Here is a 20,167-nt window from a genome sequence, read left to right on the forward strand (position 1 = left end):
TAAAGTTTAAATCACTAAAATAAAAACTATATGTCCTTTTTTGGATATATATAAGTGTGATAAAGTTATATAATCAGGAAAGCAAGGAGTGAAGGACATGGATTCAGGTCGATGGCTCCCCAGGGTGGCAGAGGCAGGGGGATGGTTGAATTGGGGGCTGTCGGGGTCTAGCTTTTATTCTGAGCAGTGGGTTCCCGGGGGTTTTCTACATTATTGAGAGAGAACAACCAACTCTATAATGATGGATAAAAAAATGAAACCCCGCGACCAAGTGAGATTTATTCCAGATAAGCCCGGCCGGTTCAATATTCAGAATTCCATTAACAGAACCCATCACATCAACAGGCCGCAGAGAAAACTCTCAGGATCCTATCAAGTGATGTGGGAAAAGCATTGATAAAAATCTAGTATCCATCCGGGTCCTTCTCTCTGTCGAAGGGGTGGCGGAGGGTGCCTCCTTCCTCAGACAGAGGGAAGGGGACGCACGCTCTCCTGCGGGGCTCAGTGTGCCCAAGGTGAGTCCTACCGCCCGTCCCACCTGCCTGGTGTTGGAGCCACCAGAAAAGGGCACTCACGCCCTCCCCGGGCCAAGCCCAGCCTGGAGAGAGGAGAAGGCCCTCAGAGAGAGGGGCCAGCCAGGCCCTTCCCCAGAGACCGCAGAGTCTTTGTGTCCAGCAGAGAGGCTGGCCATGGGGCTGTCACCAGAGCAGGGGCCAGGCCGCAGCAGGCCTGAGCGGAGCTGGCCGGGCCCCAGTGTTCCCAGCCCTGGCTTCCCGTCGGCCTGGGGGGCTGCTTGGTTGCAAAGGCCATGGCTTTGTTCCGTGGACCTGGCAGAGGCGAGGGTGGCGGCAGCCTCTGGAGGCCACTGGGGCAGTCACTGGGTGTGGTCCTTTGTTCAGGTGAAGTGGGATCTGAGAACCTCGGGCCTCGTCCGGGCCTCGGCGGGCACGGCCAGTGGGGCCCTTCCCAGTGGGGCACCTGTGGAGGGCCCGGCCACCGCCTGCTCACACACCACCTGGGAGGACTGCAAGAGGTGGGAACCTGAGGCCAGGGGACGTCCCCTCCCGGGGCTCAGGCCGGGGGTGAGGGGCTCATGGGGCCAGTGGCCCAAGCCCCAGAGGAGGAATCTCAGGGCCTCCTGTAGCCTGCTTTGGCTCCCCCTCCAAGCCCGTGTGCGTGTGTGTGTGTGTGTGTGTGCGCGCGCGCGCGCACGCGTGTGTCCTGAAGTATGTAAGTTGCCGCCCCCTCCCATGTAGGTGCACGAGTGTCACCAGGCCTGGTTGCTGCATGCAGGGGGCCCCTGTGAATGCATGTGCTCAGGTGAGCCCCGGTTGGAGGAGATGCGGGGACACAGACCTGAGTGCCTTCTGCACATGGGCCTGGCCCACCGTCCAGTAACGTCCAGTAACGTCCAGTAACATGGGGGGCCTTTGTCTCACTGGAGAGCATCTCATATGCTCTGCGCTCAAAAGTGGCCAACTCTGGGCTAAGTAGAAACCACCTGTCCCTGAGAACTTTAAAAGCTGCTTATCTTGAAAGGCTTTTAAAAAAACTATGGTATGATTTATTTATTGTAAAGTGCGCGAATCCTGCAGGAACAGATCAGCTTAGTTTTACGTATATACACCCTACATAAAAACCCACGAGGTCAGGACATAGAACACTTCCGTCCCACCTGCAGTTTCCTTCCCGCCTCCCCAGGGAAGCCTCCCCCGACACCCCCCACCCCTGCCGCCACAGGTAACCCCTATCCTGGCTCCTCTCACCGTAGAACAGTCTTGCCTGTCCTTGAGCCTGCGCGGAACCGTATCTGCATACAGCTTTGTCACCGGCTGGCCTTCCTATGAGGGAAGCCGCTCTAAAGATTCTGATAGATATATTTGGTGGACGTGAACACTCGTTTCTCTGGATTAAGTATCTGGAGAATGCGAAATGCCAGGTCCCAAGGCTACAGCCAAACAGCTTTCCAAAGTGAACCAACACACGTTCCCACCAGCAGCGCATGGGCGTCTGTCACTCCACAGCGTCTGTGACGCTGGATGTTGTCAGCCTTTTTAAGTTTGGCCATTTTAGCGAGCGTATATGGGTACCCCTTTCGGGTTTTCATCTGCATTTCCCTAATAGGTCATGACGTTGAGCGCCTTCTCATGGGCTTACTGACATTTGGGCATCCTATGTGAAAAGCACCTGTTCAAATCATCTTTTTAAATCGTGTGGTCTTTTCCTTACTGATCTGTAGGCATATTCTCAGTATATCCTGGCTACAAGTCCTTTACCAGAAAATATCCTTTCCTGGCCTGTAGAGCATCTGTTCATTCCTTTAATGACGTCTTTTGATGTCTAGAAGGTCTTAATTTTAAGGAAGGGCGATTTGTCGAATTTTGTTGTTGTCAGTGTTGCTTGTGTTTGGGGAAATCTTCCAAGGTCATAAAGATATTCTCTTGCTCTCTTCTGGAGGTCTGATGGTCTCTGCCTGCACGCTTTGATCTAAAATCTAACGTGAATTAATTTTGTGACTGCTGTGTGGCGGGGATCATGGTTCATATCTTTTGCATACAGCTATCCAAATTGTCCCAGTACCATTGACTGAAGAGAACATTCTTTCCCCCACTGGATTGCACTAGTGCCTCGGTTATAAACACAGTGACCACATATGCGTGTTTGTGCTTCTGAATGTTTTATTCTGTCCGGCTGATCTATCCTCTACCTAACACGGCTGTGTTAAAAGCGTATTCTAATACCACATCTCTCTAATACACTCTACTCATCGCTATAGCTTTACAGTACCTTTTGAACTGGCAGTGTGAGTCCTCAACTTTGTTGTTCTTCAAAATTGTCGTGTCTACCTTAGCCCTTTGCTTTTTCACCAATATTTTAGAATCAGCTTGAAAATTGTGCCCCCCGGAACTGAATAAATAAAAGCACTCTGCTATGGATTGGAAGTACACTTGACCCATACCTCAAAATTCACCTCTTAACAAATATTGAGTCTTCCAATTTATAAACGTATTATATAACCCTCAACTGATTTAGGGCCTCTTTAATTTCTCTCACTAATGTCTAGTATGTTTCTGTGTAGAGGTCTTGTTCACCTCCAGCAGATTTATTCTTAGGTATCTTATGGGTTTTGATGCTGTTACAATTGGTATCTTTTTATTTCATTTTCTAGTTGCTTGTTACTAACGTAGAGAAATACAATTGCTTTTTGTATATCATCTTTAAAACCGGTGTTCTTTCTAAATTCATTTAGCCATAGAATAATGTATCTGAAGATTCTGAAGGGGTTTTTAACATATATGATTATGTCATTTGCAAATAATGACAAAAGTTTTATTTTGTCCTGTCCAATTATTGTATCTTTCATTTCCTTCCCCCCTCCCGTCACCCAATGCACTGGCTGAGACTTTGGGGATAATATTAAGTAGAAACGGTAATGGCGGACATCCTTGTCTTACTCCCCATCTCAGGAGGAGTATTTCACCATTAAGCATGATGTTTGCTTACATTTTGTTTGCTTTCGTGTTTGTTTTTTACGTAATGGAGTTTCCTCCTATTCCTAGTTCTCTAAGGGTTGTGTTTTTAATTATGAACGGGTCTTGAGTCTGATCACATGGTTTTCTGCATCTTTTGAGTTGCTCATATGTTGTTTTCTTACTTGTTCTGTTGATGTGGTGAATAACAGTGATTGGTTTTCGGCTGCTAAACCAACCTTGCGTAGCTGGATTGAACTACACTCGATCATTTATCTTTACCTATGGCATTGGGTTCAATTTGTTGGTATTGCAGGTAGGATATTTGCATCCATGTTTACGAGAGAGACTGGCCTGTGACTTTTCTTTCTTGAAACATCCTTGTCGGGTTTTGCTATCAAGGTTATACTGACTCATAAAAATCCTCTAAAAAGATTTGTATAAAATTGGTATTATTTTTTCCCATTTAAGGAAGAATCTACTGGTGAAGTCATCTAGACCTAAGGCTTTTTTGTGTGTAAATTCCAAATCTAATTTATTTAATTAAAATTGGGCAATTTGGATTTTTAAGTTTCTTCTTACGTCTGCTTTTATATGTTGTGGTGTTTTTAGGAATTAATCTATTTTACCTAAACTATCAAGATGATTTTTGTACGTAATATCCTCTAAATAGGTTCTTAAAATATCTCTAGTTAGTCTTTTCAGAAAATCAAATTTTGGCTTCGTTGATTTTCCTTAACGAAATGTTCATTGTTTATTTCATTGAATTGTGCTCTTACCTTTATTATCTCTTTCCATCTACCTGCTTGGGATTTAATTTACTATCGTTTAAACTTCTTGAGACAGACGTTGGCCTCTCCTCTTCTCTTAATATATGATTTAAGATCATAAAGTTTCCTCTAAGCACTATTCCATGGTACCTCAAGCACTTATTTTAGCTGTAAGTTGTGACACGGAACTTTTTTATTGTGATTCAATTAAAAGTATTTTTCAATTCTTACCAGATTTCCTCTTCGATCCTTGAGATATTTAATTTCCAAAACACTTAAGGATTTTCCAGTTATCTTTTTCTCATTCATTTCTAGCGTAATCTCTCTGTGGTCAGAGAACATACACATGTGACTTACTTTCTTTGCAATTTGTTGGGACTTGCTCTTCAAGCCCTGCACACGGTCCCTTCTGGTAGACGTTCCCTGTGCGCTTGGGAAGCTTAGGTGCCCTTTGGGCACTGAGCACGGTGTTCCGTAAGCGTTGATCACATCAAGTTCCTCCTCGGTTCATTCAGACGTGTCTCTCTTTAGATGTTTTCACAGCTCCTCTATCTGTTACCCACCGAGGTGCATTCAAATCTCCCACCATGATTGTGGATTTTCTCTTTCACCTTTAGCTCTGCCAGCTTTTGCTTTTATATATTTGAAGCTTATGTTGTTAAGTACATACAGATTTAAAATTGATCTCTTCCCACCAAATTTTGACCACTTTTTTTTTTTTTTTTTTTGCCACGTGGCATGCGGGATCTTAGTTCCCCAACCAGGGATGGAACCCCTGCCCCCTACAGTGGAAGCATGGTGTCCTAACCACTAGACTGCCAGGGAATTCCCTTGACCGCTTTTTAAATGATGAAATATCCCCTCTTCATCTCTGGCAATACTTAAAGTCTTCTTTGCCTTATATTAGTTTACCTGCACTAGCTTTCACTGGGCAACGCCAATGTATGTCTTTTTCTATCCTTTTACTGTCAACATTTCTATGCCTATCTATTTCAGTGTATTTATAGGCAACATCAAATTGTTTTTTTAAATCTCATCTGACGATCTTGGTTTTTTAATTGGAATATTTAGTCCCTCTGCAATGCATGCAACCTGCTATCTCACTTTTCTTTTTCCCGTTTGTCCCATCACTTCCGTTTGACTTCCTTTCCTGCTTCTTTGGGTTAATCAAAACTTGTTATTAATTAATTTTTATCCCCTATTAGCTTGTTAATTCTACAGTCCTTTATTATTCCATCAGTGGTTGCCCAGAGATTATCACACACATCCTTGACTCGCTGGAGTCGACCTCAGATGAGCACTTTTACCGTTTCCCTGACAACACGTGGTGCTCACCACTGTTTATCTCCACTGATGCCTCCTCCCTTTTATGCTATTTTTATCATGTATTTGTAGCTATAGCTATGCCTTAAACCTCAGGAGACATTATCACGATTATTTCAGTCACTTTAATTTACTAACTTGAACTTTCTCACATATCTGTCCTTTTCTACATTCTTAATTCCTTCCTGTATTTCTGGGCACCCTTCTGGGACCATTGCTCTCTACCTGGGGAGACCCCTAAGTCGTTCTTTCAGTGCAGGTCTCCCAGCAGTGAATTCTCTCGGTCTAGTTTTCACCTTCTTTTTTTTTTTAAATTAATTTATTAATTTATTAATTTATTACTTTTGGCTGTGTTGGGGCTTCGTTTCTGTGCGAGGGCTTTCTCTAGTTGTGGCGAGCGGGGGCCACTCTTCATCACAGTGCGTGGGCCTCTCACGGTCGCGGCCCCTCTTGTTGCGGAGCACAAGCTCCAGGCGCGCAGACTCAGTAGTTGTGGCTCATGGGCCTAGTTGCTCCACGGCATGTGGGATCCTCCCAGACCAGGGCTCGAACCCGTGTCCCCTGCATTGGCAGGCTGATTCTCAACCACTGCGCCACCAGGGAAGCCCTCACCTTCTTTTTCTATAATTATTGTAGAAAATATGCATAACATAAAATGTACCATTTTAACCATGTTTAACTGTATCATTCAGGGGCATTAAGCACATTCACGTTGTTGTGTAACCATCACCATCATCTCCAGAACTGTTTCATCTTCCCAAACTGACACCCTGTCCCCATTGAATGCTCACTCCCCATCCCTCTCCCCTCAGGCCCAGCCCCACCATTGTACTTTCTGTCTCTGTAGACTTGATGACTCTAGGTCCTCATACAAGTGGAACTATACAGAGTTTATCCTTTTGTGACTGGATTATTTCACTTGAACCTTCATTTTTAAGAACGTATTTGATGGGGTATAGCATGCTAAGTTGGTAGGAATTTTCCTTGAGCACTTTAAGGATGTCATTCTGGCTTCCATCCTTTCCATTGACAAGTCAACCATCAGGATAATGTGTCATCATTCTCACCCCCACCCCCCTGACTTTAGAGCTTCTGCAATGTTCCCTGTGGTCTTCAGCAGGGTTACTCCGATGGGCCTGGGTCTGTTGTACCTTGTCTCTCTCTCCAGCTGGATCCAAAGAGCTGTTTGAATCTGTGGCCTGATGTCTTCCATCATTTGGGGAAATTCTGTGCCACTGAGGCTTCAAAATGATTTGTTCTCCATTTCGCCTCCTCTCCTTCTAAGGTGTTACACGTATTAGAACTTCTAACCTCATCTTACATGCCTTGCACTTTTTCCTAGATGTTTAATCTACTTTCCCTCCATACTCTAACCTGGCTATTTTCTCCAATTCACAAATATTCTCTTCTCCTCTGCCAGCAAATTCATCTACTGCATTTCTTAATTGCCATGAGTGTCCTTTTTGTTCTGGAATTTCCTTTCTTTCTTTTTCATATAGATTTTACTTCTCTGGTGAAATTCTCCATCTTGTCATCTATTTTCTTGAACCTACTTATCAAGGTTATTTTCAAGTCCTTATCTAAAAACTCTGAAGCAAACCAATGCAACTGTTTGCTCCTGAGTCTGTGGGTCGGCGTATTGGGCTCCTCACCTGGCTGGTCTCACCTGGCTCGTCCAAGCGGCAGCTTGGTGGTGACTGGGTGGTCTCAGCTAGCCTCCGGAGCCTGGAGCTGTCGGGCTGTCAGCCAGGGTGCCTCAGCTCTCCTCCACGTGGCTTTTCTAGCAGCCCAGCTCAGACATGTCCACATGGCAGCAGCATTCCGTGATGATGGAAATAGTTGGGGGGAACTCCGATTGGGGGGAACTGCAAAGGATTTACACCCATCTCTAACCTCCCCCCACCCACCCTCTGGCCATAAATTTTTACATTCCCCCCAAAGTAAAATTCACTCACCCCTCCAAGAGACACCAAAGTCTCATGCGATTAGAGACGGCACCCTGTCCAAAGTCCAGCATCTTACGATAGGCCTTTTTTTTTTTCAGCCTCTGCCCAATGCCTGGTCCCCAAACCAGCACTATGCCTTTCAGGATTTTGATATGATGTACCCCACTTTGGGGTCCTAATTTCTTTTCATCTATTGCAGCGTGGCAAACCACACCTAAAGTTAGTGGCTTCACACTGCAGCTCTTTCCTTATTCATGAGTCTGTGGGGCAGCCATTTGGGCTCGGCTCAGCTGGGAGGTTGTCCTGCTGGCTCTGCGTGGGGTGACTCTCACAGCTGCAGTCCCCTTGGAGGCTTATCAGGGCCGGGTGGTTGAAGATGGCCTCGATTCACATGCCTGTTCCTTGGTGCTGGCTCTTGGCCAGAGACCATGATTCTCCACGCGGCCTCTCCAGCCAGCCAGCTCAGGTGGTTCAAGCGACCCCATTCCAAGAGCACACAAGTTAGACACAGTGGGACTTCCCCAGCGTTCTTTTCATCACAATAAGCGTCAAGGTCAGCCCAAATGCAAGCAGTGAGAAGACCAACTCTATCCCTTGATGCAAGAGCTGCCAGTCTTTAAGGCATTCAATCTACCACATCTTTAGATCTGTTTCCGTGGTCTGTTTTGTCCATTTGTTTTCAGTCTGTGGAGTATTAAAAACAGAACAGAGGCTCCATGATCTCATCCCTACAGATAACTCAGTTTTCTCTGGCGTGCAAAAGGTGCGGGACAGAGCACCTTGCTCCAGGTGGGGATTGAGGTGATTTGAGGCTATGGCAGGGTTGGGGGCTCTCATCTGAAAGCTTGGGGTGTTTGCCAGGCCCCCGTCTCCTTGGTGACTCTGAATCGCAATTCTCTCCCCAGTGACGTGAGTCTGTGGAGGCCTCTGCTTAGCTCTTTATCCTTCTAGCAGCTGCTTCTTGCTCCGTTTCTCAGAATCTCACCCCATGCTGTGCGGCTTAGTTCACAAATGCTTCAAGGGGAAATTGCGTGAAAGGGGGCTTCCTTCCCTGTGGCCCCCCATTCACCAGGATCTTGGCCCATCACGTCCTGGATGTCTTTGCAGCCCTGGACTCCTGCCGGCCCAGGGAGCCCCCTGCCTCCCATTCGGCTAGCATGCCCCACACAACAAACGCACAAACGCGCACGTGGGCTCTCCCAGTTCGTTTCTCTTCTGGGATCTCAGCCCTTGGAGCCTTCCTTGCTCTCAAAGCCATCACACAGCTGTGGTGGTGTTCTCAGCAGAAGGTTTGGTCAGATGCAAGCCTCAGAGGCAGAAGGAAAACCCCCACTGGTTCCACGTGGATGTATTTCCTTCCGGTCTTTTTCCTAGGAACATATATATATATATCAACGATTGTGTTTCCCTTTTTAATGACGTTTCTAGAAGGAACTTCAGAGGGGATACCGCACGGTCTTCTTAGCAGGGTGGCTCAGTGGTAGCTATCCCTGGCTCATTTGTTCGGCAGCCCTATATTTTCCAAGTGGGTACCGGTGGGCGGGCTATAAAACCTTCCAGCTGGAACGGACCTTAGCTGTCATCTGTTTGTACCCCTCCCCACGCTCCTAGTGAGCAGCCGGAAGGCCCAAGGGTAGAAAGAAGCTTCTGTGTCTCTACCGTGAGTGAGGGGCAGAGCCATTGCCAACTCGGGACCCTGACTCCTCCCCCACTTCTGAGCGACAAGCAAGGCGAGGGTCCCTCTAGGGTCATCCCCCTAATTTAAAGCCTCTTGGCCTCAGCCTCTCCTCCTGCCACCAGGATGTGAGCTTGCAGATCCCCATCGGAGGGGGTCGATCACTCTCCTTGTTTCTGGAAAGGCCCAGCCCTTTGCCGGGGATGGGGGGCACATTTGGGAAGCCTCCGAGCCTCTGAGAGTGGTGGGCGCGGGATGACCATCTGGTCCGCACTCACGCCCTCCTCCCCATTCTCCACTGCAGGCTGCGGGAGCACCACCGGGCCACCATCAAGGTCATTAGGCGCATGCAGTATTTTGTGGCCAAGAAGAAATTCCAGGTGAGTCCTGTACTCAGCCCTCCTGCCCTGGTCCACCCTGAAAGCCCCTCTCCCACCCACAGCGCAGGCTGCGGGGTCCCCATGCCCTGCCGTATCTGAGACCTGACCCTTCACCCGTCAAACACCCTGCCATGACTTCAGAATCCGTCCCCAAGACAGCAGACCCTGGAGGGACACTTCCCTGATCGGCCTGGACCCTGAGGCCCGGCGCAGAGCCCAGAGGCACGCAGAGCCCGAGGACTCATGGGCCCCTCCCACCCCCACCAGACAGGAGTGGGAGTGACTCGGGGAGGGTGCGGAGCCCGCCCTGCGTCACCTGGGCAGGAAGTGCTCTGTCCCAGGCCGACTCAGGGCTCTTGTCCCCCTCGCCCACCCTGTGGGAGTCGGAACAGAGGGGAGACCCAGCCCTGCTCTGTGCCCCGGGGTGGCCCACCTTTGCAGGGAGAGGTAGGGTCTCTCTGGCTGGGCGGGGCTGGAGACTGTGGGCTTCCCCATTGGCACTCCTGCCAGGGGTGGGTCTCCTGCAGCCCCTGGGAGCCCGCAGAGGAAGCCAGCTGGCAGCAGGCTTGGTGCCCTCCTTCCTACGTGGGGACCGTCCTCCGTCTGAGGAGCGGGGCCCAGCTCAGCCCTGACTCTGAGCACATGGAACCTTAGGAAGCAGGGACCCTTGGGGGAGGCCATTCTCTTTCCAGAAGGCTTGGCCACTGGTGCCTTTCAAAAGTGAGTCCTTGGTGGAGCCAGGACTGGGGGTCGCCCAGAGCCAACCAACACCCACATCCCCTGGGCCTGCTTCGCCAAGCAGGGGAGGTTGGCGGGGGGGCTTGTTCACAGCCCCTGGGAGGTCACAGCGAGGCTGGGACAAGAGCCAGCCCCCTCCGGGCCGCACCTCCCACCCCAGGCTGAAGGCTTGACGCTGGCTCGTCCCAGCCCCCTCAGCAGAGCCCTCACCGCCCAGGCCACAGAGCCAGACTCAGTGCGGGGTTCTGGAAAGACCCCACCCCCTGGCAGCCCTGGGGAAGAACCCTTCCCCCGCTGGTAGTGGGAGCAGGAGCCCAAGGGGCTGGCCCAGGACGGCGTCCACGGGTGCCCAGCCCTCACACAGGCTCTGCCATGACACGACCGCCACTGATCCCGGCCCCAAGGACAGCCCTGGTGAGGCCCTGCCCCGGCCGCCCCGTTCCTCCGGCTACCCGGCAGCACCCGCGGCCCCCCTGGCTGGGTGGTTTGCACACAGAGTCCCCGGTGGCATCCTGCTGCCTGCCCGTCTGTCCGCCTGCAGCCCTGGAGGGGGGCCGTTCCCCACCAAACTGGGCCAAGTTGTGCTAAGACTCCCGCCAGGGCCTGGGACTCCTCATTGTTGGAACAAAAGAGTCGTGGTGAATGCTATTGTCGGCCGGCGCCAGGAGGTCTGCCCAGCAGTGTTCTGGGCGAGATCCGACGGTCCCGGACAGAGGGCTTCTGGGTTCTGTGGCTGTTCCTCCCCCGAGGGCCTGCTGCCCTGGCGGTACCAGCAGAGGGGTGGCTTGGTGGAGCAGGGAGCTCAGGGGGCGCTGGGTGAGGGCGGGCTGGCCTCCTGGGGAGGGAGGAGGAGGAATGGCAGGACCCCCCCCTCGGGGGTCAGGTCTGGGCAGGACTGCTCCCAAGAGCAGAAGAGGCCCCCGGAAGGGCCACGATGTGTCGCCCTCGCTCGAGGGCCGTTGGTGCTGACGTCTAAAACCACAGACGTCAACCTGGGGAGCAGAGGGGTCAGCGGGGACTCTTCCAGGATGGGGATGGTCCCCAGCCTGAGCAGCTGGGCCACCAGCGTTCCAGAGCAGGCCCCGGCAGGGCAGAGGCCATAACCTCTGCCTGGGGCACTGTTGGGCCACGCAGGGCCATGCCAGGGTGGACAGCAGGCTTCCTGGGGGCTGCTTCCAGGGTCTGGGGCACCCAGCAGGGCAGGCGGAACCTTGGGGCTCATGGCAGGCCCAGCTCTGGGGGTGATGTGAGCAGCTTCCAGCTCAGAACCACAGCCCGCCCTGGGCAGATGGGCGCCACAGTGGCTGGAGCAGCTGTGGACGCTGGTGAGCGCCCGTCACAGACATGCAGGCAAGACCTCCCTTCCAGGCCGAGGGTCTCCTTTTCTGCCTCAGGACACAGGCCAGGGTCCTGCGAATGGCCTGGAGGCTTCCGGAAGGAGGCTGGGCAGCCTCACCTCCCCTGCTCCCTGCCCCTCCCCTCGGCGCAGGACCCCCGGGGGGCCTTCAATAAATTGGGCGGGGCCCTTTGAGCGGAGGCGCTCCCGGGCGCTTCCTGGTTTGAGCAAGGCCAGAAGCTGGGGCAGCAGGAGGCCTCCAGGAAGGAGGGACCCATGCACGGACGTAGAAGCGGTGGACGAGTCCCTGGCAGTGAGGGGCTCTGTGGGGCTCCAGGGGCGGCCCCCCACCCAGGCCCAGCTGTCAGGGATGCCGTCCCTTCCCCCGCAGCAGCCCGTCTGTCTGTCTGCTGCACGCCCACCCCCATCTGGCCTCAGGGGCTGCAGAAGTGGCGGGTGGCCCCCCTGCCCGCCTCGCCTGCCGATAAGTACCCAGCTGGCCGCCCCTGCGTCTGGCCGGAGGAGCCAGAGCCTCTCAGCCCTTCACGTTTGCCTTGAACTCGCATGTCCACCGGCGGTCAGTCTGGACAGCCCGGCATTATCTCGACTCATCTCAGGCTCCTGCTGCTGCCAAGGAAATGAGCTCTAGAGAGAAAGCTGAGATGATGTCTCCAGCCGGGCCCCAGGCCACCACTCGACAAAGGCCTCCAGGAGCTCTGAGCAGACCCTGGTTGGGGGGCGGGAGGTGAACTTCTCAGCTCCGAGACGAGTCTCAGGGGGCCTGGGACCCCACCGTGCCACGGGTCCTGGGTGTCAGTCGGGCCTCGGTTACCCTGTTGTGGTCCACACCCTAGACAAGGCGAGGCTGGGGGTGGGCGGCCTGCTCACGAGCCCCACCCCACCCGCACCCCCGCTTCTGCAGACATGCACACGCATGCCCGGGCACACACACACCTGTCACCTGTACTCTCATGCCTTCCCACGGGGACATCCGTATTCACTTGTGTACACAGAGGCTCTTAACACGCTCAGGTGCCCAGATTCCCCTGCACGCTGTGGGCCGTGACCTCCCAGGGCGTCTGGGGGACCAGGGCAAGGACCCGCTCCATCCCAGGCCAGGCCTGCCCCACTTTGACCTCTAAACCCAGACTTCCCCTCTTCTGATCCCACCCCAGACGGCTCCAGCAGGCCTGGAGGTGCCCAGTATAGCTCACAGGAGGCCAAGATCACAACTCAGTGGCGTGTGCGCTGAACAGCAGTGCAGACCCTGGGCTCAGCCGCAGACACTGTCACGGCCACCTCGGGCTCTCCTGGCAAGAGCCAGTTCAGGACCCGCTGGCCTTTCTCACCTACCATCTTACTTCATCCCCACTCCCTCCCTGCCAGCCAGAGGGCTCCGCATCCCCAACTCACAGAAGGACAAACTGAGCCCTGGGGTATTACCACTAGCCTGTAGCTAAGGGCCACTGTTACCCTTGTCATGAAGCTGAGTGCGTGGCAAGTCAGAGAGCCTGCCAGAGTCCCGCCCCCTCCTGACCCTGAGACCCCACCACGGGCCTTGGCATGTAGGCCACAAAGGGACACAGGGTGGTCCCGGGGCCCAAAGCGGGGCTGGGTGTTACTGTGAGGGCCCCGCCTGGCGGATCTTGTGAGAGCAGGAACCCCCTGGAATTCTTGTGCCCAGAGTCCCTGACAGGGAGGAGGATTCTGCGCTGCCCCGGGGTTCCTGGGGTCCAGGACGATGTGGGGAGCTGCGAGAACATAGTTAAGCCGCCAGCATTGATGGCAGGGCCCCTGGACATGTCCGAAGGGTGCCCAGAGATCGAGGCAGGACCCTGCCCTCAGGGGAACCCCATCTTTCTGGAAGGCAGAGGTGGCCCTACCCTTAGCCTGGGGTAGCCCCAGTCTCTGGGGTGGCACCCCAAGGAGAAGGAGGCCTCAGGTGGGCAGGGAGGACAGGTGGCCTGGGGCTCCCGGGGTTGAGACCTGGCCCTGACCCTCAACGGGCCTCTGTGCCGTATTACTTCTCTCCCTCTGACCCGCCGGCCCCGCCCTGGCCTGCCAGCTGTCTGGCGTGTCTCTCAGGCCCCCTACACTCCCCAGCAAGAGGCAGGAACCTCCCAGCCCGTCACTAGTGTGGGCCCTTCAGGGTTAATGAGACCACCTGGGGCCCCCAGCCCCGTCTCCCCGCGGTTCTCCCAACAGAAGTAGCCTATATCCCCACGCGGCTCTGGCTCGCTTGTGTGGGCGAAGGGCCTCCTGGGCCATCAGACCCCGACACGGCCAGCCCGATGCTCCCTGGGCGTTTTGCTGACGTCGTGAGAAGCCCGGTTCTCTCTGCTGTGGTCTTACCTGAGCCCCGGAGGCATTTATGGGTTCAGGGCTGGCGCCGAGCCTGGAGCTCTGGGGTTACCTTCCCTGCCCCCATGGCCGCAGGCCTGCCGTGGGACCAACCTCCCTTCCCAGGCAGCCTGGGAGCCCCAGCAGGAGGCCTGTCCCCCGGGGCCACCCCTGCTCAGCTCAGGGGACTGCCTGGGAAGGGGGTGGGGTGGGCCACCTCCCCGTCCCAAGAGCAGTGGGTGCGCCGGCCGACAAGTGTGTGGAGGGTGAGCTTGGGGCCCAGGCAGGCGGTGGCCGCACAGAGCTGTGCCCTCCACGCAGTGACTGGCGGCCATGCTGGCCCCCCGCTCCCAGGCCCTCGCCTGGGCCAGCTCTTCCAAGGCAGCTTGAAAACAGGGACCAGTGGCCTGGAAAGGGAGAGTGGGCAGGTCCCTGCGGGTGAGCGGGCAGGAAGCTGAGGCCCAGAGAGGCCGAGGTACTGGCCCAGGGTCACCCAGCTCCCGGGGAGGATGAGCCCGGCCACTGCATGTGCGCTGATCCAGGCCCGCCCCGTGGTGCCACGCGGGCAGCTCCTTAAATCCTGGAAGACCACGGAAGGCGGGCGCGGTCACTGCGCTAACGCTGCGCCCGCGGCCTGACTCTCTCTCCCACCGCAGCAAGCGCGGAAGCCCTACGACGTGCGGGATGTCATCGAGCAGTACTCCCAGGGCCACCTCAACCTCATGGTGCGCATCAAGGAGCTGCAGAGGAGGTGGGCGCGCGGGGCCCGGGGGGCGGGGCCCGGGGGACGGGGGGGAGCTGAGCGGGCGGGGGGGGGGCAGGGGCTCACTCCACACATGGCCACGCCTCAGAGACGCTGGACACTTCACAGCCCAGCACATACCCTGTGAGCAGGGGCCAGGTCCAGCCCCAGGAGACACCCCCTCCAGGAGAGACCCTACCAGTTGGGAGCTGAGCACCTGAACCCCTGGTAGCCGGCGTCCTCTGGCTTCTGACTTGGGGCCCACAGAGCTCATCCTCATGGAAGCAGCGTGGTCCTTGGGGGCCTGCGTGGGCTCAGACCAGCTGCATCTCCACGGTGGGCTGGCCTGGGAACCGAGCTCTGTGCGACGCAGGGTGTGGCTGGGAGACGTGCCTGTCCTGACCACAGGCCAGGCCAGGGGCTCAGGCTGCCCCCGCCCCTGTCGCTGACCTACTACAGGGACGTGAAGCCCACCCAGCCCAGTGACCTGGCCGTGCCCCGGAAGGGCCCATTTGCAGGCCTGCCTCTCTGGGAACATTCAGGACACTGGGCTATCCTGGCACCCTGCTGTGCCCAGGGAGGGTGACAAAGGAGCAGCCCAACCACTGCCCTTCACCTCTGAGCGCCGCCCCCCAAAGCCCCCTTGGGAGCATGGGCCTCTGGAACCTGGAAGGCACCTGGCTGGTTTTTGGGTGGCAGTGAGGGGCGGCCCCCAGAAGGGGCGGGCAGCTTGTCTTGCTGGGCACATCAGCCCATCCACCCACCGACAGGCCAGATGTCCGTGCGGTGCCCCGGCCAAGCGTGAGCCGGTCTCCGTCTCCCTCCCTCCCCCCCAGGCTGGACCAGTCCATCGGGAAGCCCTCCCTCTTCATCTCCGTCTCAGGTGGGTTTCTGCATCGAGGCACCCTGGGTGTGGCAGCCCAGGCCGCACCCTCCTACCATCCTTCCACCCACGCCTGCCTCTTCCACCATCAGAAAGCGCATGTCTGGCAAGGAAATCCAGAGGGGGGGCAGGTAGACCCTAAGCAAATTGGCTTCAAACACGATTTACAGGGGATTTTCAGTTAGTGCAAGAACCAGTGTGCGTCCTTACAAATGGCGGGCTTTTCTAGGCCATTGATGTGAGCGTGGAACCGTGACCAGGACCCTGGGAAGGTGGGGGCCTGGGAGTGGGGTTGGGGGGTGAGCAGCCAGCTAGAACGTTGGGGAGCAAGGTGGGTGCTGCTCTCCAGCTCTGAGGCTCGGCCTCATGTCCTCCGGAGGGGGGCTGGGGGTCACACCAGGGAGGGCAGGGCCGGGCCAGTTCCTCGGGGTTGCCCTAGCCCAAGTTCAAGTGGGAGGTGCAGCTCACTCAGGGACAGGGCGGCAGGGCCCGCAGGGGCGACAGGCCTCCCCGGCCAGAGCGAGTTCCCCCTTGGGGTGGAATGTCACCTTTGTACAGCGGGCACCATCTCAGGCAGCCCCCGGGCAGGGTGGGTGCCTGTCCTCTGAGGCTCTCGGAGGTCACAGAACCGGAAAGGGTGGAGTGGGGACAAGCAAGCCAGCGCCCAGCCCACCCACTGCCGCCCCGGAGGTTCTCAGCACAGAAGAGCTTCTAAGAGACATTCCCATAGGTTTGGGCCTTTGACCCTCACTCCCTCACCCTCATCGCCCTTCTCCCCGAGCCCAGTCGGGGTCACCTGCCCACCCCCCCCATCTGCCAGCCCAGGCGTCCCTGACTTGGGTGCTTTAACCCCACAGAGAAGAGTAAGGACCGAGGCAGCAACACGATCGGTGCCCGCCTGAACCGTGTGGAGGACAAGGTAGGCGCCCGAGCCCACGCCAGCTCTCGCGGGCCACGCAGCGTCGCTGCTGGCGGGCGGCGGGCAGCGGCCTTGGGGCCCAGACGGTGCCGTCCACAGCGGCGTTTCACTCTTCAGCTCTGTCCTGAGCGTGCAGGGCTTGGATGGTGCCCTAGGTGTCTGGGGTCTCCCTCCCTCCCTCCCTCTTTCCTTCTTTCCTTCCTTCCTTCCACCTGTGCTCGGTGTGGGCTCCCTGATGTAGGGCTTCAGCTCCTCTCTCATGTGCACTGGGCGTCGGTCCCCGCGGGAGGAGGACGCTGAAGGCCAGGCTGGTCTTAGACCTCTGACAAGTGGCATCATTATTGGCAAGTGGCACCGAGTGCCCACAGTTCCTCCCTGGCATAGCTGAGGACCGCCCGGTGCACGCTGAGGTGGGCAGTGTTGTCCACTGGCAGCCCCCAGCCCGCTTGCACTCAGGGACTCAGAGGTGCCGACAGGGACACGAGGGTGCATCGAGTGGGGAGGAGGTGTTGTGGGCTCCAGGACCCTCCTCCGCAGGGTCCTGACAGCAAGGGAGGTGGGGAGTGACGGCCGAGGCCCTGCTGGCTGTCTGGTGGGACGTGGACGCCGTGCCCCCTCCGCTCCAGGGCACCGGCAGCCTCGGTGGCCGGGACACCCCAGTGCCCGCCGGGCTCTGTGCCCGCGGCCCCGCCTCTCAGCTCCGGAACCCCTTCCCAGGGCATCCTGGGAGCCTCGGAGGATCTGTGGAATGGGAGGGGGCGGCCTGCGCCCTTTGAAGTCTCCGTGGTTTGGAGCAGGCTGTTATCTTGCCGAACAGCTCGTTCATCTACATGGACTTTATCTGAAAGCAGCCGGGGGGCTAAAAATAGAGGAATTTCGGTTGAGCAGGGATGCGTCCGACTCTCGGTTTCCTGGGCAGCGCCTGGCTCTGGCCCGTGTCCATCTCTGCTGCAGCTGGGCAGGCGGGCAGGGGCACAGCTCCGGGGCACTGCCCCACCCCCCTGGCCTGGGCCTGCAGGACGACCCTCTGCCCACCAGCAGTCTTCCCTGGCCTGGGCGGGTACGGGGCAACGATCCTGTACGTGGGGGAGGGCCGCTGTCCAGGTGCCCACGGGGGCTCTCACTTCGGGCCTGGCCCTCTAGGGCTGTGTGACGCCAACACCCTGACCCCGTCGGAGGGCTGGCCCGTCTCCGTCAGGTCTCGGCGGGCCTGGTGGCTCTCCTGTGCCCAGGCAGGTGGTCCAGTGGCAGATGCCCTGTCTGGCAGGATGGGTACTGAAGCTAGGAACGGTCAGCTGCCCAGGCTGAGCGGCATCAGAGGCTCTGGGGCCTGGACTCCGCCTCTCTGGTGACCCGTCCTTGGCTTTCACTCTTCTCCTCGTGTGGGACCCGGGACTCGGGGCAGGCAGATTCCGGGAGAAGCAGCAGGTGGCCACGCCCAGTACAGCAGACCAGGCACCCGGCTGGGGGGACCGGTGGGGCGGGGCTTCCAGACATCAACGGATGCAGAGGTAGAGCCGGGGAAAGGACCCAGGGCCCCCCACCCCCACCCCCGCCTCCCTGCCCAGCTCTGGCCAAGGCAGCCTTCACTGACTGGCCCCCGCCGCTGGCAGGGGTCGTGGTGGCCCACGGGCGCGTGAGCCGGCCCCCACCCAGCAGCCCTGGGAGCGCCCCGCTGCCCTGTCATCCAAATGTGCTCACCCCTCCTCAAGTCCCTGCCCTGGTCTGGTTCTGTCCCCTGTCCCACTGTCCTGGGCCTCTCTTACGGCTCTGCCCACTGTTCCTCCGGACAGGCCACCCCTTGAAACCTAAACCAGAGCCTGGTGTCCTCTGGGGGTGATGAAGGGTAGGAGACAGGGTTCCCTGGAGCCATCTGGCCGCCGGTGGGGGTCTGAGAGCCAGGGCTCAGCCCTTGTGCAGCCAGGGTCGGTTTGGCGGGCTGAGGTGCGGCCCACGTTGGCCTTGGGGATACAGAATTATGGGCCCACATTTCTTCAGATCTGAACAACAAAGGGAAGGGTTTTCTGGAGTCCCTGATCCCTGGGGGCAAGGTTGGGAGCAAGGCCCCTGGTGGCCTCTACCGTCAGGCTCCGCGCCCGGGACAGGGGCCGTTTCTGGGCAGCACGTATTCCGGATGTCCCGCACACGCTCAGGGAGATGGGCTCGGTGTCGCCTTCGTCCCCGTCCTGCCTCCCAGGAGCTGGTTCCGCCCAAGAGGCACAGTCATGCCCCTAGGTCTCCAGGCAGGGAGCAGGCCGTGCTCCACGCTGAATCTCTGCCCCGTGGACACGTGCTGGACCCGGGCAGAGGCTGCCGTGGGCCGGCGTCCAGCTCAGCCTGCCCAGCCCCGCCCCCGCTGGCCAATGCCCCCCTCGGGGACAGACCCTGGGAAAGGGCCCCGCCGGGCCCAGAGGGCACAGTGGCGTGTCCCAGGCCCCACGTTATCACCGCAGCCATCGGGACCATAAACAACCCCCCTCGCAATCCTGCTGACTGAGGGAAGTTGGGGGCAGGAAATCCAGCAGCCGTCCAGCCCTGGGAAGCCCAGCAGGCCTGCAGTGGTGGCAGTGCCAGCCGGCCCACCAGCCCCAGCCGGAGCCCCGGGCCTCCCCCAACCCCACCGGGCTGGCCTCAGGCCGGAAGGGAGCCTGGCCCCCAACTGCTTCCTCATCTCAGCTCAGGCCCTCTGCGGTGACGGCGGTCCCGGCCCGGCGGCTTACTCAGCCACAGGACGAGGGGCTTGGAGAGGAGGGGGAAGGGACTTCGGGGGGCACAGCGGCTGCCCCCATCCCCGTCCTGGGCGCAGGTCATTCTGAGGGTCAGTGGCCGGGCTGTCCACTTGCAGGGAGTCACCGGGGGTGGGGGAGGCCAGCTCAGCTTGTGCAGGGGGGCCTCTGTTTCCCGGCGAGGAGTCTCCTTCCCATGTCCAGTCCAGGGGCCACATGGGCTGGAGGGCCCCCCACACTTCCTTCTCTCCGGGGTCCTGCAGCCTCGTTGCAGCTCGCACTCCTGCTCAGAGCCCCCCACCCGCCCTCAGGATGCCCCCGTCCCTGGCCCGGGCTGGCTGTGCAGGCCTGCCTCGCTCCGGGGGCATGGGGAGCAGACACAGCGTTCCCCCGCCGCAGCCTGCCGCCCGCTGGCCCGGGGAGCCCGCTGGCCCCCTTAGCTGTGCGAGGAGAGGGCTTGAACTGCTTTGTCGCGTTGCGTTCTCTACCCTGGCAAGGACTCGTTTGACCAAATGAAGTCTCTTTTACCAGTGGGGAAACTGAGGCCCGGAGAGGTTGAGCGGTTGCCTAGTTAGCTGGTTAGGTAAAGAGCTGGTCCCGGCGGAAGCCACAGACAGAAGGGGAGATGAGGTGGAGAGAGACAGAAGAAAGCGGGAGGGTATTGCCCAAACAGAAGGGGTCTGGTTGAGAAGAGGCCGCGCAGGAGCGCTGAGGGCCAAGGTGAGGGCAAGCAGTAAGGTCCACGGGCGGCAGCGGTCAGATTCCGCCACGCCAGGCCCCGGGACGGGTCCTGAGAACACGGCCCCCAGCGCCCCGGCCCCTCCCCGTCAGGGCTGCTCCGGGGCAGGGACCCTGCGGCTCTCTGGGGACCCGATGGAGAAGTCGGCTCCCACCTTCCTCCCCCAGTGTGTATTCTTAG

At 57.5% G+C, this 20,167-nt stretch overlaps 1 protein-coding gene across 1 annotated transcript in view; it reads left to right on the forward strand.

The window, feature by feature from the left end:
• The window catches only part of KCNQ1 (potassium voltage-gated channel subfamily Q member 1), a 348,262-nt gene that overhangs the window by 259,760 nt on the left and 68,335 nt on the right, over positions 1-20,167 (forward strand). Inside the window, exons 12-15 of the mRNA XM_030833148.3 lie at positions 9,489-9,564; positions 14,635-14,729; positions 15,557-15,603; positions 16,461-16,522. Coding sequence (XP_030689008.1) covers positions 9,489-9,564; positions 14,635-14,729; positions 15,557-15,603; positions 16,461-16,522 — 280 coding nt within the window. The remainder of the gene's footprint in view (positions 1-9,488; positions 9,565-14,634; positions 14,730-15,556; positions 15,604-16,460; positions 16,523-20,167) is intronic.

This window comes from Globicephala melas, chromosome 8 (genome assembly GCF_963455315.2).
Source record: "Globicephala melas chromosome 8, mGloMel1.2, whole genome shotgun sequence".
NCBI classification, from domain to species: Eukaryota; Metazoa; Chordata; class Mammalia; order Artiodactyla; family Delphinidae; genus Globicephala; species Globicephala melas.